Source organism: Mastigoproctus giganteus, chromosome 2 (genome assembly GCF_048544385.1).
Source record: "Mastigoproctus giganteus isolate SK-2022 chromosome 2, ASM4854438v1, whole genome shotgun sequence".
NCBI classification, from domain to species: Eukaryota; Metazoa; Arthropoda; class Arachnida; order Uropygi; family Thelyphonidae; genus Mastigoproctus; species Mastigoproctus giganteus.
The window spans coordinates 200,270,807-200,289,400 of NC_143576.1; the positions used below are offsets into that span (position 1 = coordinate 200,270,807).

Consider the following 18,594-nt stretch of genomic DNA (forward strand, 5'->3'; position numbering starts at 1 on the left):
ATGCACCTGTTTCTATTCTTAGCTACCCTAACACAACCCATGTGTTTACTTGTACCACAATGACTTCCAGCAGTCTCTGAAATATCCTGCATCTTGTTTTTCAGGCTTCTGCTCATTCCAATAGAAGCAGTGCAAGAATCTCTTTCACCTCTGCCAGTGGCTACTGGCAGAGGTGAAAGAGATTCGTGAAAGAGATATTAGTCTTTGTCTCCCCCCAAGCTAGCAGTTTTCCGACCCACCTAACACTGCCTCGATAGCATCAGCAAATATTCTTACACCCTTTCTATTCTAGTGTATCCCATCCCTGTAGAAGCAATCTCTCCTGTTAACAAGTACATTCCAGGCTGAAAAAAATTCTAGCCCTTGAGCCTTGCACAATCTTTCCAGGGCCGAATTGATCGACAGGGCTCTCATCATATACTCCCTCCTATCGTGTCTGGGCAGAATTGCAGACACTTTCAAATTCAACCCTACTTCACGGCTTTTTTTCAACAGTGACCTGTACTTGTTAAGTAATTCCGCTGGTCTCCTACTCTTAGCATTAGCATTAGCATTAGTAGAGGCATATGAAGCAAGCTTATTCAGCATCAGCCAAAAAAAAAAAAAAAACACACCACTCCCATTTCACCCCTCCATTCGCTCGAAATACCTGTCCAGTTGAGCCTTAAATTTGTTTAGGCTATCAACTTCAACAACAAGTGATGGAAGTCGGTTCCACCAACCAACCACCCGCTGGCCAAAGGCAAATTTCCGCACATCTATCCGACATTCGTCCTTCCTCAATTTGAATTTATGCCCTCTGAGCTCATTATTCTGAGCAAGATGAAGAATCCCATTGGCATTGAGCATGCTCAAACCATTCAAAGCCTTATACACCTCTATCAGATCACCTCGCCGGTGCCTAGTCTCCAGACTCTGTAATTTGCAAAACTTAAGCCTTTCTTCGTAAGAGCAATCCTTTGTTCCATTCACTAATCTTGTTTCCCTTCTCTGTACCCGTTCCAGCAGTTCTACATCCTTCTTGAAATGAGGCCTCCAGACCTGTATACAGTACTCAAGATGTGGCCTAACCATTGCCTTATACAAGGGAATAATCACCTTCTTATCCCTGTTAGAAAAATTCCTGTATATCATTGACAAGACACCATGAGCTACTCTTGCAGCTCGTCTGCACTGCTCAGAGAACTTCATATCTGCCTGCACAATTACCCCCAGGTCCTTTTCATTCTCCACCACTGTCAGTGTAGTACCGCAGAGTTGATACGTTGCTCTGGGGTTACTGTTTCCCATATGTAGTACTTTACATTTGTCACCTCTCAGCCCATCTGTTCAACCTTTCCAGATCCTGTTGCAGCAGCATAGCGTCAGTAGTGTCCTTAACGACCCTGCCAACCTTTGTATCATCTGCAAACTTGGACATTAAACTTGATATCCCATCATCAATATCATTCATCAACACCAAAAACAACAACGGACCCAACACTGAACCTTGAGGAACTCCACTAATAACATTAGTCCACGTTGAGCAGTGTCCATTGATTACCACTCTCTGTCTTCTGCCACTCAACCATCCCCTTATCCATAGCAGCAATTTGCCTCCAATGCCACACTGCTCCAATTTGTGCAGCAGTCTTTCATGTGAAACAGTATCAAAAGCCTTTCTAAGATCCAAATATATAATATCAAAGTTATTCCCTGCATCCAGTTCTTTTGTGACTACATCATAGTATCCAATCAAATTGGTCAGGCAAGACCTGCCCTTAACAAAACCATGCTGCGTCTGAGCTATAACTGAATTCTTGTCTAGATGATCCTGCAGTGCTTCTTTAACCAGTGCCTCCATTAATTTACCTGGAACAGAAGTTAAACTAACAGGTCTATAATTACTTGTGTCAGCCTTTGATCCTCCTTTGTGAATTGGGGTTACATTTGCACATCTCCAGTCTATGGGTACCTCCCCTGAGTCCTCCTCTTAATATCATTAGGCCCCTAAAAACCCCAGGGGCTCACATCTAGTGAGTATTGGCTTAGCACACCCAAAGTCCTGAGCTGGATATCATCATTCTTCTCTTTCTTGATGATTCCTTTCTACTTTTCTCTCTCTCTCTCAGAGTAACTCGGGAATTTTTTTTCAGGTGGTGCAGCATAAGCTTCAGGCTTCCTTGCACCATATGGCTAATAGAAAAAAAAAAAAAAACACATTCCTACTCTAAATTTTGTTTTCCCAGTGCTTTTATCACACCAAACTGACTCAACATTGCACGTGTCACCCAAGTTAATTGGATGCACTGTCTTAGATTTAATATTCTTTTTAACTAAGAGCATAACCCCTCCACCTTTCCTGTCTGTTCTTCCTGCATACATTTTACTCCCCATATTCAATTTCAACATCACTTTTACCTGAGTGACACCATTTCTCTGTTATTTCTACAATGTCTGCATTTGATGACTTAATCAGTACTTCAAATTCATCAAATTTATTCACAATGCTTCTAGCATAAGTACATGCAAGTATACATGCATGTGTTTTTACTCTTAATTACCCTAACACAGCCCATATATTCATTTGTTCCATGATGACCCACAGCAGGGCCTGAAATCCAAGGCATCTTGCTTTCCAGGCTATTGCATGTACTAATAGTTGCAGTACAGGAATCACTTTCGCCTCTAACTGTAGCACCAGTTAAACTATTATTCTGTGTATAACCTCAAGCTAGCAGTTTTCCGACCCACCTATCACTGCCTTAATAGCATCAGCAAATATTTCTGCACCACTTCTATTCAAGTGTATTCCATCGCTGTAAAAATAGTCTCTCCTGTTAAGAAGCACAGCCTATGCTGAGAAAAAGTCTACCCCATGGGCCTTGCACATTCTCTCCAGGGCTGAATTGATTGACAAGTTACTCAATATATACTCTCTCCTATCGTGTCAGGGCAGAATTGCAGACAATTTCAAGTTGAATCCTAACTAGCAACTTTTTGCCAACATTGTTAAGTAAGTCGTCTGCTCTCCTACTCTTAATATCATTAGTGCCAAACATGTACAATATCACCTTTTGTGTCCTTAAAAGATATCATCTTTTAACAACATCATCTACTTTTGACCATGGCAGGTACTTTATACAGATCTGAAGACCTAACTATAGGAAGGATGTAGATCTGTTGGAACAGGTGTACAGAAGGCAACCAGATTGTCGAAGGGAACAATACTTGTGTGGAGATCTGATTGAAGTGTTTAAAGCCTTGAATGGATTGAATAAACTGAATGTTAATGGTATTCTTCCACATGCTGGCACTACACACAAGGGAGCATAAATTCATGTTGAGGAAGGATGGTTGCGGTATGGATGTGCGGAAGTTTGCCTTCAGCCAGCAGGTGGTTGATTGTTGGAACAGGCTTCTATCCATTGGGGAAGTGGATGGATTGAATAAATTCAAGGGAGAATTAGACAAATTCTTGAAGAGTATGGATGGATGAGCTGTTTTTTTTTGCTGATTCTATACAGGGTGTTACAAAAATGATGGTCAATAATTCAAAGGTGAAAAGTACAAACTAAAATAAGAAAAAAAAGTCCCAGTGAATATTGGGCTGCAAATTAACCGTTTTCGAGATAATACACATTTTCTGTTAAGGTCTGCCATTGATTATGGGAATACTCTGGGAGGGTAGTCTGCATTGCTGAGACATTGTACACACTAGATATGGTAGGGGTACAGTAATTGGCAATGTAAAATTCGCCACACACTGCTATGACTCCTTACACGCTCTTGGAGAGCAACCCTCCTTGTTGAAATTCCTGGATTTTGTTGTATTCTTTTTAACACCCTTTCCTCAACGTCAGGCATTATACTTCTGGGCCTACCTGCTCGTACTCCATATGCGAAGCACCCATGTTCTCTAAGGCGTTCATGTACCCTGATGAATGTGCACCTGTTGGGCTGCCTTCAGCAGGGAAATGCTTCTTGGTACAAACGCGCAGCCTTGGGTGCACTGCCGTTGGCTTTACCATACATGAAGTGCATGTCTGCATACTCTTCATTGCTGTAACCTCTTTCCATGTTGACTATCCTTTTACAAATACTGGGAGCATTGAGAAAGGGGAAAGGGAGAGAATGAGCCTAAACAAACAAGTTAGTGGTGGATCTCAACTCTGTACAGTTCATCTTGTCAGTGGTGGATCCCAAATAGAAATGTGCAATATCTCAAAAACGATTCACTTAAGGACGCATGTTTATAGACTTTTTTTTTTTTGCATATTGTAGTCTGTACAGTTCACCTTTAAATTATTGACCATCACTTTTGAAACACCCTGTATAAGGTGTTTGTATAAGTAATTTGAAACACCCTGCAATGTATTCATATTGCTTTCTTACATCATTTGCCATTACTACTACTACTATTCCACCTATCCTTTTTGCACAATATATTTCTAGTTTCCCTGACAATAGAGTCACCAACAATGTTGGTCCCACAGTGCAATTCTGCCTTGAAGTTTCCTGCTGTGTTGTCTAATGCACAAGAGATATGCCACTACTATTAAAAGGTAAAGTGCAGCCATTATCAACTCACTGCAGGATGGAAACCTCCTCAACAATTCATGCTGAGGGAAATGGACCATAATCTGCCACGCTGGTCCAGTGTGGGTTGGCAGATTGGCCGTATTCAGCAGTCAGTCAGGGGCTTGAACCCCGGTCTACTCAAGGAGCGTGTGCTATTGCACTCCTGCTCCTGACCACTTGGCTACGGAGGCCACTACTATTACTAATACTACTAATAAAGGCAAACTGATGCAAGCAAGCTAGCCTTATTCAGAATTGGCCTTAAAGAAAAAGTCACTATTTTCCTCCATGTATGAGTCCAAACCTTACTTAAATTTTTATTATCTCTCTTATTCTGCAAAATTGCAAAATTGGGTGATTTATTCCAAAAATTAGTAATTGTTTCATTAGCATATGAGAAATTTTCTTACATCTAGTTTATAAATACTCTTCCACACTTTCTCAATTTGATTACCTCCTATCCAACAGAATAGGATGTTACATCCCTACACCCCATCTACTTGATGGGTATATACTTTCTCTCCTTTTACCATTATCCATGTTGCATTTTCCAACTGCTGTAGCCAACTGCTTCCCTCCTAAAATTATCAGGAATATCTTTTATAGATGAGTCCTGATATAAAAAATAAAAACACTTTAACTGAATATTATGTCATAAAATCAATAAAGAATGGAAAAAATCACCATGTTTCTACAGCATTGTAAATAAATAATATCAAAATAATGAGAGAATGATTTATTTGTTATTTGTGTTACATAGGTCTGTAGCTTTCTGTTGAATATCTGTGATAACCTTAGAAAATAGGTTTCCTAACTGCATTCTATGAGATTTTTACAAAAGGGGAGGCAATTTTATAGCTTTGTTATGCTTGCTACGATATTTTTGTTATTTTTAGTTAAAGAGGGGCATAACTTAGAAAAAAAATTCAAATAAATGTTTTTGAGAAATAGTGACAATATTTTAATATGAATTAAAAATTATCCATGGTTCTGAAAACTGTTCAGAGCAGTAGTTTTCAAAGAGTTCTGTGGAACCCTGGATTCTGCAAATGTTCCACTAAATCTTATCATTGATTTTTTTTATTTAATTTACATACAAGTATTATTGTTTTTAATTTATTGTTAATTATTACTGTTTTTAACGATATTAAGGATGTGTAGAAGATTTAGATTTGCAAAAGGGTTCTGCAGACAAAAAAGTTTTAAAAGTCTTGCCTTAAAAGATGAAGACAGAAAAAAATTATTTGTAGTAATCGTACCTCAGGTAAGGACCTTCCCCATCCTAGATTACCAAGAAAACGATTTTTCTTTTTCCTTCTTGGAGGTGGAATTGGAATTTTGGAAGGATCACCAGGAAGATCAGTTTTCTTCAAATGAGTAGAACGTAATGTACCACCAATACTGTCTACTGCTTTACGCAAATGAAACCGCCGCTTGGGATGCCTATGATACATGTCATCACAAGACAGACAAAATATCTGACTGTGGCATTTATCGCATCGTACAGCAGGAAAAGAGCAGCCACAGAGATCACAGTGTGGTCCAGCACTAGAGCCATCTGTGGGGATTTCTGAAATTGAGAAAAATAAACTGTTTAAATTAATTACGTTAATATCAATGAAGACAGCCTTCTCTAAGACATTTATATTTAAATTAATTCTGGTACATAACTCATTAATATATAACTAATAACACTACCAATAATATTCCTGGATTAACTGAGAAATTGCTAATCTGGAGCAAAATAAGTTGTATATCTTTTGTTATATCGAAATAATTGAGGTTTGATCATCTTTATACCATATATCTCTCTCTCTCTCTCTCTCTCGAAATTTTTTTTTTTTTTTGGCTGGTGCAGCATAAGCCTCAGGCTTCCTTGCACCATATAGCTAATAATAATAATAACAATATGGAAAAACTTACAAAATCCTCTCTTTGACAGCACTATTGGTTTGAACTTATCACTCTGGAGAGGTCTGAGTTTGAATCTCATCAGTGTCTGCCATGGTTAAAAGGTGGCACCTGGAACCTCTTCAACATTAGCTGTTGCAGTTTTCAATAATTACTTTAACTTGGTATAACAGTATTTAATTTTTCAAATCATTATTCGATTACACCACATTTAATTCACATTGTAGTGAACTGCAATATGGACAGTATTTGCATTTTTCTTGTGTCCTTCTACCCTGTTTTTCGTTCTTCAATATGGTTACCCTATTCTAATATAATTTATTAATTAATTTCATTCATATCCTTCAAGTTTATTTTTGTTTGTTTGTAAATTTTCAAAATCTTATAACTCGGTTAAGTTGTATTTCTTTTTAATTCAGTTAAATAAGAGATTCCCCAAGTTTTTTTTTTTTTTTTTTTGATTTGGTAGTTGTTGGCGCATCGGCTTCTGTGGCCATATTGCACCTCCCAAGGTTTTTGCAGTACTTTGATCCAAGCCCGAGGCGGGAATCGAACCCGCAACCTTAGGGTTGCCGGGCAGATACTTTACCCACTCGGCTAGCCCGGTCGGCGATTCCCCAAGTGTGGAACATGCTTTCCCTGAGGCACACTTGGTTATTTGGGGGGGGGGGGGGGAACATGCCAATTTTATGAAGCACTTTTTGGTGACACGTATACAAATCATCCCACTAACTCATCAATCAACCTTCATTATTACATGTATTGTTATGTTTGTTATTTGATCTTTAGGAGCATTAGCAACTAAGGCCATATTGCTCTGGGGATATGCGGTGTCATTCCCTGACCTTTCTGTATCCTCTGTATTTGGTGGTCACGGGCTCGAACCCCGGTCTAATCAAGAAGCGTGTGCCATGCGGCTACGGAGGCGCCTTACATGTATTGAAATATATATTAATTTTTAAATAAATATGTACATTCCTAGCTAAATTTCATGTCATATCTATTTATTTGTAATTCTTATGAAAGGTTGGGGGAAATGAAATATTTTAAGGGGGCATTTGCAAGATCTAAAAGTTTTGAGTCCTGTGAGTTAGATGTTATTGTGCATATATGCATTTTGGTTTTTGCTTGTCAATTGGCCTTTGTTGACATCAAGTCACATTTTGTCTTTTTAGTTTGTTCATGTTTTTTTCCCTAGTTATCCGTTTAATCATACATAAGACCTATTTTCTATTATCTCTATCTTGTTCACTTGCATAGGAATAAATATGTTCTTTTTTATGCTCCGTCACGACCACAACATCAGTAGAGTTTACAATAAATCATCAATACAAACGTTAATTGTATTTAGCAGTCATGGGCTTGAATCCCGGACCACTCAAAAAGCACATGCTACTGCATTTGTGTGCCTCACCACTTGGCTACGTCAGGTCTGATGGTTCTTCTGTTGTTAGAAGGACATGACAGAAATGCATGTGTTTTGGAAAGTTCCACATGGCTGATGCCTCCTCAGAAGTGGTGACTGTGATTCTCCTAAAGTTTTGTGAGTTTTCCTTCTTAAGTGGGTACCTGTATTCACCTGTTAGCAGTGGTGTATTCGGGCTGGAACGCACCGGAACGACATTCCAGTACTTTTTTCTAAATGTCAATAACAGAAAATCATTAAATTTATATACCTAATATTATGAAACAATGGCATAATCAAAGGGGAGGGAAAAATATCTATTTTACCCATTGCTACTAAAAATATATATTAATAGTAATCTTTAAAATTGAAATGAAATTGAACTAAAAATGAAATAAAAATGCAATGGAACTTGAACGTTTCTTACTAAAGTACAATGTGTTAGATAAAGAGATCCAACAAGTGAGATATACTGTGATGTGTGCGAACGCTACATTTTGATTCGCCATGAGCGGAATGCTAGAACTGGTTGTTCTATGAACCGTGAGTCTAAACTCTGATTCAGTTACTGTACAGTGAATGAGGCATTATCATAGTCTTCTGGAGAATGCATGTTCCGGTACTATTTTTTTTACGATGAGCGTTCCGGTACTATTTTTTTTAGCAATACACCTCTGCCTGTTTTTTTTTATGAAAACCCCAAACACAAGAGGTATTAGTACCATGCTTAAGTTGGAGTACTTAGTACCATGCTTGAGTTGGAGATTGAGAAGACAAAATATATTTATTGACATTAGACTTGAACTTCTGTAGACTGTAATTTTCAGGAAATACGTATGAAAGAAGGTTGTTCCTGAAAACAGCAGTTGAATGAATAAATGAAAAAGATGAAAAGTTGGTTCTGTGAGTTTGAAGTTGGACAGTAAATGGATGTTGGCTAGGTGGCGACATATGTTCGGACTGTTTTGAAAGAGAGAGCGGGAATTATAGAAGCCAATTCAGAGGAACAGTGCCCATGGAAGTATCTGTAGAAAAGGCATGCAGCAGAAACAGTACGTCTATAAGACAGCAAGTGGAGAGACTCTGTTAGAGAGGAGTCATTAATTAACTTAACTGCCCTCTTCTGAATGGAATCTAGAAGCCTGAGAGAGGTTTTGGGGAACAATATTCCATGGTAGGGTGAATTTGCGATTTGTACAGAGTGAAAAGCTGTTTGAAAGAAAAGTAATGCCGAGAGTGAAAGAAAAAATCAAGTTTTTCAGATGCAGAGGAAGCAATATTTGTAATGTGCTTGTGCCAAGAGAGATTAGAAGTCAGAGTAATCCCCAAAAGAGATACAGTCGATCCCGGTTATTTGGGACGCATAGGGACTAGTTCATTTTGGCCCAATTAAGCGGCTGCCCCAATTATCTGAAGGTTCACGAAAATAGTTAAAAACACAATGTACCCCCCGCCGCTTTACAATTGGTTCACTGTACAATCAAATCATGTTACGATCCCCACAGTAAAGTACCGTTCACTATATCATGTGTAGTGAACGCCGGTCTTTGTGATCTCGTTTGTGAATTGAATTTTAATTCTATTAAACAGCGATTCTAATTAGTGAAAATAGGAGGAATATTATCCACAGGCTATAAAAGTAAAGATATTAAGCACAAATTTACCCTTTATTACCTTACCAATTAAAAAAAATTAAATGATATGTGATAATCGTAATAATTAATACGTACTGTAATATGTACATAATAACTAGTTGACATTATTTCTGTTCACTGACATTTATTTTTGGATGTCGGTTAAAATTTAAAACAGTAAAAAGATAAGCAATCAATAACAAAGAACACGGCACACACAAATTGCAAGTAACTCGTTACGTGCAAGCAAGAACGGAGACAAGTTACGAAGCTTTAAAAATAGGAATGAAGAGCTGAAAATTAATTTTTTTTATATGATTGAAGATTTCATGGAAGTGTAAACACATTTCACCATAATAACCCACAGAATTCCAGCTGTCAGTATTATCGCAAATTTAATAAGATCTAGTTTACTATCCGTTTATGATAGATTGCACTAACAGAAAAGCCCAATAAACAGGTGACTGCTAATTGTTTTATGGTTGTGACCTCCTGAAATCGGACCGAACCACGTGGTATGGTTGGAGACAATCGTAGGGTAATCTCCAGTGCTGTGGTCTCCTGCCCCGATTAAACAGCATGTTGTCCCAATTAAGTGAAGTAAACCCTGGCTATTTTCTCAATTGAGTTCTGTTTTTTAAGATTTGCCCCAAATAAACGGCTCTCCTGATTAACTAGTGGCCCAAATAATCAGAATCCATTGTATATCAATTTGCCTAGAAATCGGAGTGTCACCAAAGATAAGCATAGAAGCAGAAGAATCCTTTTTGCGAGATATAAGACACGACTGAATTTTAGAAGGATTGAAATTCAGCATTTAAGTAAATGATAGCGGATATTCAAGAGGCTGAAGCTGATTAAGCAGGGCAAGGTTTCTCAAAATGGAAAGTGGAATGCAATGTGCTATCATCATCAAAACTATGAACAGGATTTCCAGTTAATGGAAGAAGGTCATTAATACACAAGAGGAAAAGAGTGGGGGAAAGAACTGAACCTTGGGGAACACCAGCATTAGTGGAGAAGTTAGAAGACAGAGAGCCATCTGCCATTGCCCTCAATGAGCGATCAGAGAGAAAACTGGATAACCAATTACAAAAAAACAGTTGGCAAACCATAAGATGGAAGCTTGTTTAGAAGACCTTTATGCCAAAAATGATCGAAAGCCTTTGAGATGTCAAGAGCAACTGCTTTTGTTTCACCGAACTTTTCCATTGAATTGATTAGATTAGTGGGATTAGTTAGATGTTAGATTAGTGGGAGTGGGTGTTTTCTTTGTGTGTTTCTGGCAGCAGCTGCACCATTCCTTAAGCAGGAGACTGTGCCTCTATGCTTGTCTAAGTGAGTATAGGCTCCCCTGCTAATCTATTCCGTATTTTTAATTAATTTATTTATTTTATCTGGTGGACTGGTTTTTTAATTTTTGCTTGAAGGTGGCAATTGGCTCCTTTCCAGCATTACCTATTACAGTTCAAATAATACTAAATTTTAAAAGCAGGATTCTTCCTGCTTTTTCATTTTACTACTACATATGGGGTGGTGCAAGTCAGTAATTTTATGAATATGAGCTGTTCATATTTCCCCTTATCTAGGTGTCCAACTGTTTAGTTTCACAGCAAAGTAAGTCAAAGTTGCAGTTCTAACCAAGAGATGTCAGCACTTATTTTGAATAGTTAACAATATGAGCAAAACATTTAGAATCATAGTGAAGTAAAACTGACTTACACCATTCTCTTCCTAAACAGCTTGTATGATGGAGGTTATGTTTCCAGTTAGCATTAGCATAGGCACATGATGCAAGAAAGCAAGCTTATATAGCATCAGCCAAAAAAAAAAAAAAAACAACCCTTATTTCACCCATCCGCTTCCTCCAAATGTTTGTCAAGTTCTACCTTGAATCTATTTAGGCTATCAACTTCTACACTGACAGATGGAAGTTTGTTCCAGGAATCAACCACCAGCTGGCTAAAGGCAAACTTCTGCACATCTATCCTACAACTGTCTTTCGTCAATTTGAATTTATGCCCTCTCAGGCAATTATTCTGAGCAAGAGGAAGAATCCCATCAGCACTGAGCATGCTCAAACCATTCAAAATTTAAGCCTTTCTTCATAAGAGCAACCCTTTGTTTCATTCACTAATCTTGTTGCCCTTCTCTGTACTCATTCCAACAGCTCTACATCCTTCTTAAAATGAGGCCTCCAGACCTGTATACAATACTCAAGGTGTGGCCTGACCATTGACTTATACAAGGGGATAATCACCTCCTTATTCCTGCTATAAAAATTCCTGCATATCATTGACAAGACACCATGAGCTATTCTTGCAGACCGTCTGCATTGCTCAGAAACTTCATATCTGCCTGCACAATTACCCCAAGTCCTTTTCATTCTCTACCACTGTCAGTGTAGTATCACAGATTTGATACGTTACTCTGGGGTTACTGCTTCCCATATGTAGTACTTTACATTTGTCGATGTTAAACTTCATTTTCCACCTCTCAGCCCATCTGCTCAACTTTTATAGATCCTGTTACAGCACCATACTATCATTACTGTTATTAACAACCCTGCCAACCTTTGTATCACCTGAAAACTTTAACATTAAGCTTGATATACCTTCATCAATATCATTGATAAATATACAAAACAACAACAGATCCAACACTGAACCCTGGGAGACTTCACTAATAACATTAGTCCATGAAGAGCAGTGTCCATTGATTATCACTCTCTCTCTCTTCTCCCACTCATCCATCCTTTTATCCATTGTAGCAACTTGCCCTTAATGCCATACTACTCGAATTTGTACAGTAGTCTTCCATGTGCAACAGTATCAAAAGTTTTCCTGAAATCCAAGTACATATATGATATCAAAATTATTTTTTGCATCCAGCTCCTTTGTGAACATGCCATAGTATCCAACAAAATTGGTCAGACAAGACTTCCCCTTAACAAACCCATGCTGTGTCTGACTTATTACTGCAGCCTGGTCTAGATGATCTTGCAATGCTTCTTTAACCAGTGACTCCATTATTTTCCCTGGAACAGAAGTAAAAAATAACAGGTCTGCATTTACTCGTGTTACCCTTTGATCCTCCTTTGTGAATTGGAGATACATTTGCACATCTCCAGTCTGTGGAGACTTCCTCTGAATCCAAGGATACTCTCATAATTATGGCTAAAGGTTTGCTTACTTCCTTTGCCACCTCCTTTAATATAACTGGATTGATCCCATCCACCCCCAGGTCTTATGTTTAAGCTTAAACAACTTCTCCTCCACTTTGCTCTCAGTTATTACAAAATCATTTAACTGCCTGTTAGAGTTTGATAAACATCTGGCCCTCTCCTCCTTGAATAATTCCTCATGTGTGAATGTAGATGCAAAATAATCATTTTGTTTGGCAGCTATCTGAGAATGATCATCTACAGTCAAACCACTGATATCAAGTGGACCTATCTGATTCATACCCTTCCTTTTATAGTTTATATAAGTCAAGAAATCTTTGCTGTTTTTCTTTGTATCCTTTGCCAAAGATATTTCATTATCTGGCTTCGCTTGCCTAACCTCCTTTGTGACTTGATTACAGACCAGCTTATATCTACTATAGGCTTCTGTGTCATCTGATAATTTATATGCATCCCATGCATTTTTCTTCTCTGCCACAAGTCCCATTAGTTCATCTGACATCCATTTGGGCCTAAACCTAGAGCAGTATTTCTTAGTTGGAACAAAAAGCCTAGTAGCTTCCAAGATTATTTCCTTGTATAAGGCAGTGGTCAGACTACACCTTGAGTACTGCATACAGGTATGGAGGCCTTAAATTAATAAAGATGTAGAGCTGCTGAAATGTATATAGAGAATTGCAACAAGATTGGTGAGGAAAACAAAAAGTTGCTCTTACTAAGAATGGCTTAAGGTCTGCAAACTGCAGCATCTGGAGACTAGGTACCTGTAAGGTGATCTGATTGAGGTGTATAAGGTCTTGAATGCTTTTAGCAAACTCAATGCTGATGGGATTCTTCCTCTTGCTCAGATTATGCAACTGAGGGGGCATAAATTCAAATTGAGGAAAGACAGTTGTAGAATAGATGTACAGAAATTAGCCTTTAGGTGGTTGATTGCTGGAACAAACCTCGATCTGTTGTTTGGAAGTTGATAGCTTAAATAAAATCAAGGAAAAACTGGACAAACTTTTAGAGCGAATGGGAAATGGGTTTTTTTTTTTTTTTTTGCCTGATACTGTATAAGCTTGCTTTCTTGCATCAAATTGCTCTACTAATGCTAATATTTGGGTACCAAAATACCTTAATATCAGTTTTGTTACTGTGGATAGCAATAATGTCTTTTTGTTCCATTGGCATTTTTGCAACACAATAGATGATGTGATGTAATGAAGCTCATTTGGCCACAAGTGAATAGGCTACAGTAGAAATCTCCCTTAATAGTGCTTCACTAAAAATATAATTTTTTAAAGACTTAAAAAAGGCCCAAATGTAATTTGGGAAGATGATATGGGTGATTATTATCCATAGATTATGACACATATAAAAGATAGATTGCTATATTGCATGAATTTAGAAATAAGAATAATTTTTTGAACTGAATAATTTATTAGGATAATAATTTATTTATTTAAGAGCACAGCACATAAATGATGTGGAAGCCCATATTATCTAATACCTATTTTATATGTAGGAAAATAGGTATTAGGAATATATTTATAAATAAAGCCAATCCAGCTATTCCATTATTAAAGAATAGTTAAATCTGCTTCTCAGTAGAGGAGGTCACTTTGTACACCTTACTGTCATTCTCCTCAGCCAAGATCTCAAACGTGGGGGGGGGGGGTACCCATTCCTTGACAAAGCACCAAGAAGTAAAGAAACATTTCACAGAAATAGATGAAAAATGTTTCGTGCAGAAATAAGTAACTGGCCATTCATTAACTGGAATATTCCTTCTATGAGAGCAGAGTGATTTAAAATTATGCCAACTTGCCTGGAAAGTTCCAAGTTCAAATCCTGTTGAAAAGACTTTCACTTGGCACTGCATAACATTAGGGCAAGTTATTGCTGTAGCTAAAGAGCTAGTTGAGTGGCAGGAGACAGAGAGTGGTTATTAAGGGCCACTGCTCTTTGTAGATTAATTTTATAAGTGGGGTCCCTTAGTGTTCAGTGCTGGACTTTAGTATTTTTAACATTTATTAATGATATTGATGTAGGCATATGAAATGTAATGCCTAAGTCTGTTGATGACACAAAGGTAGGCAGGGTGGTTAATAACATTAGTTAGAATATGCTACTCCAAAAAGACCTGGATAAACTGAGTAGATGGGCTGGAAAATAGCAATTGAGGTTTAACACTGCTTACTTTCATGATAAAGAGGGGGAACATATCGGGGCCAGAAGTGGATTTATTTGGGAGACTATTTAACCCCGGGGGCTCACATCTGGTGAGTATGGGCTTGGTACACCCAGGGTCCTGAGCTGGATATCATCATTCTTCTCTTTCTTGGTGATTCCCTTCTTCTTTTGACTCTCTCTCTCTCTCTCTCTCTCTCTCTCTCTCTCTCTCTCTCTCTCAGGGTAACTCGGGAATTTTTTTTTATCCTGGTGCAGCATAAGCCTCAGGCTTTCTTGCACCATATGGCTATTAATAATAATAATAATAATAATAATAATAACACTGTAAAATACAATGAACTTCATTTGGGTAGCAATAACCCCAGAATAACTTATCATTTGGTTAGTACCAAATGATAAGTTATTCTTACCATTCTTACCATAAATTAATGGACTACAGGTGGGACAATTAACTAAGATAGGGTACCAAAATAATTTGTGTAGTTCTTCCTTTAAAATTATTCAAACTATCCACTTCTACAACAATAGAGAATTAAAGAGATCTAAGAATAGTGCAGCAAGAAAGTAGCAGAGAATAAAAAAAGACCCAAAGGTAGTGGAGTATAAAAGTAGCACAGAATATAAAAGGTTTGACATGAGCTACTGTGCCCACAACAAACATCTATAATTAAAACATATAGTTATCCTCTATCACCTTGGTTTCAGGTTTGCATCATGCACCATATTCACACAATAATGTTTTCGTTTTGTAAAGGGGGTTTGTGGATACCCTATATATGAGATATATGACTAGATCTGGATTAAAAGTCTGGATTGTACGGTTAAAAGTTATTTAATACTCCAAATGCTGTTTAGTTTTTAGCCTTGTTAAAAAAATGATTTTGTCAAAAACACTCTATAATCTAAAACATTGCCAAGATTTTCATATAAGCTGATATTCAATATATTCTTCCAATTGAAAGAAAAATTAATAAAATAAAAATTTATTTCCTTAGTAATGTACTGATTTAGCTGTATCAAAAGCCAGATTAAATATGACATACTTGTCAGTTTTCAGTTATGAAAGTATAATAATAATTATTATTTTAAAAAAATAATAATAATGAATGTGTTAAAGGTTCATTATTTTTTTACCTTCTTCTGCTTCTTCTGTCATGGTCGAACTAAATTTACATGAAGTATTTAAGGCTAAGAGTTAAGCCTTGGGGCCACTGCAACTGTAAAATAACAAATTTTAGATGTTAAAAAATTTCACAAAAAAATGCACTACAATCTGTATTAAATGTGAAATTATTCAATGTAAAGAAGTGAGTTTATTTTCAATAATAATTATCCTAACATTCAGCTATATAACTGACATTCAGCTATAGTCTCCAAGTTATGAATCATTTAGAAAAACAATAAAAGATAATCATAGCATTTTATTAATTTATAATGCATAATAAAAATCTTAAAATATGGACTCAATGCATAACAGAATGAAAATTAGATCAACATGATAAGTACACAAAGTTACTGATAAGAAATGATTCTGATGAAAGTGAAATCAGGATCACATAAATAAATATAATTAAACACATGAAAATAAATAACTAGGCTAAAATTCTTAGCTAAATAAACAGAGATCTTCATAAGAAATTTTGGGTGGTTGCAAATATGTTAATTTACAGGTACACAGTAACATCTAATCTCATGGAGACTAAAGTTTGATTTTTACAAAGTTAATTTAAGACCTTATTACAAAAACTGCAAAATACATATTTCTGTAAATGCAATGCTACTTTTGCTTCTATATTAGCATTCCATCATGACCCTTAAAACACCTTTATTATGACCTATGTATAACTCATTCATTATTTTTATCTCTTCTATCTGCATATTTATTCCATCTCATTCATTTATTTTAAATTTATATTTCTTTCTCTATAAAATTTGGTGGGAGTTGTTAATCACATTTTTTATTAGAAGGAATTAAAGAATAAAAAAATAAAATAAATTAAAACAAGTCCAAAAATTATGTTTATAACCTGACATAAATTTATGTCATTTGCTTAGATATATTAAAAAACAATAAATATAAATGAGCATTGCCAATAACAATAGATAACATCTTTAATATAATATCAAATTTCTCAGTTAAAAAGTTTTGCACAATTAACTTATCTTATTCTAAGCAATTTAAATAAAACTGTATATCTTTTATTATTGTTATTAGTAGAAGTTGCATATGATGCAAGAAAGCTTATAAAGCATCAGATGGGGAAAAGAAAAAAAAAAAAAAACCGCCTCCTGTCCATCTCCTCCAATAATTTGTGTAGTTTTCCCTTTAAAATTATTCAAACTATCCACTTCTACAACAACAGATTGAATTTCATTCCAACAATCAACCACCTGATGGCTACAGGCAAAACTTTGCATATCTATCCTGCAACCATCCTCCCTCAATTTGAATTTATGCCCCTTTGTGTGTGTAGTCTGAGTCTGAGCAAGAAGAAAAATGCCATCAGCACTAAGCAATCCACACAAAGCCTTAAAAACCTCAATGAGATTAACTCGGAAATGACTAGTCTCCTGATGCTGCAATCTGCAGAACTGAAGCCTTTCTTGGTAACATCACCCTTTCATTTTCTTCAACAATCTTATTGCCCTTCTCTGCACCCATTCCATCAGATATACATTCTACCTAAAATGAGGCCTCCATGATGTTGCCTAACCAATGGGATAATAACCTCCTTATCCCTGCTAGCAAAGCTCCTGTATCATTCACAAAATCCCCATAACTCCAGGGGCTCACATCTGGTGAGTATGGACTTGGCATATCCAGGGTCCTGAGCTGGATATCATCATTCTTCTCTTTCTTAGTGATTCCCTTCTACTTCTGACTCTTGTTCTCTCTCTCTCTATTAGAAGGTAATTCAAAAAAAAATTTTTGGCTGGTCCAGCATAAGCCTCAGGTTTCCTTGCATCATATGGCTAATAATAATAAAAAATTATAATAATAATAATAAGCTGTCCTGGCAACCCCGCCTGCACTACTCATAAAACTTCATATCAGACTGCACAATTATCCCCAGGCATTTTTCATTTTCCACTGTCCTGAATGCAGTACCACACGGTCGGTATGTTAAGCTGTGATTACCATTATCCATATGCAATACCTTGCATTTGTCAATGTTAAACTTCAACTGCTATTTCACGACCCATCTGTCTAATTTTTCTAGATCTTTCTTGTTGCAGTGGCCTACCCTGATACCATCATTAACTACCCTGCCAACTTGAATTACACTGAATAACAAACTTTGGGTCATACCTTGTTGATTACAGTTCATATCCGAGTTGATTACGGGCATGAAATAAAAGTTTACTTTATATATTTTTGGGTGCTAAACATGGAAAGAGTGCTTAAAATGGCAGATTGGCTCTTGTTTTAGAAAAAAGTAGTTTTTTATATTTATACAGGGTATTTTTTATTTATATGGCAGTAAGACATAGCTACAAACATATCTGTATTAAAAGTGGGACCTTTTCACCTTTCTCTTGCATTCAGCTTTTGGAGCATCACTTTTCACCATCCAACAATAATCGGCTAATGTGGTGACACTCCATTTTCTTTTGAATCTTTGTTGCATCACTGCAATGTCTTCATGGAAGTGCTCACCATGTTTGTTGCTGATGGCACCACAGTTTGGCGGGAAGAAATGCATCTTCAATGACATGTTGCA

General features: G+C 36.8%; 1 protein-coding gene across 1 annotated transcript in view; it reads right to left on the reverse strand.

Moving 5' to 3' along the window:
• Positions 1-18,594, reverse strand: part of LOC150089906 (uncharacterized) — a 550,032-nt gene that overhangs the window by 457,151 nt on the left and 74,287 nt on the right. The window contains exons 2-3 of the mRNA XM_090389700.1: positions 16,007-16,089; positions 5,820-6,130 (exon numbers count right to left, since the gene is read on the reverse strand). Coding sequence (XP_090245826.1) covers positions 5,820-6,130; positions 16,007-16,028 — 333 coding nt within the window. The 5' untranslated portion in view covers positions 16,029-16,089. The remainder of the gene's footprint in view (positions 1-5,819; positions 6,131-16,006; positions 16,090-18,594) is intronic.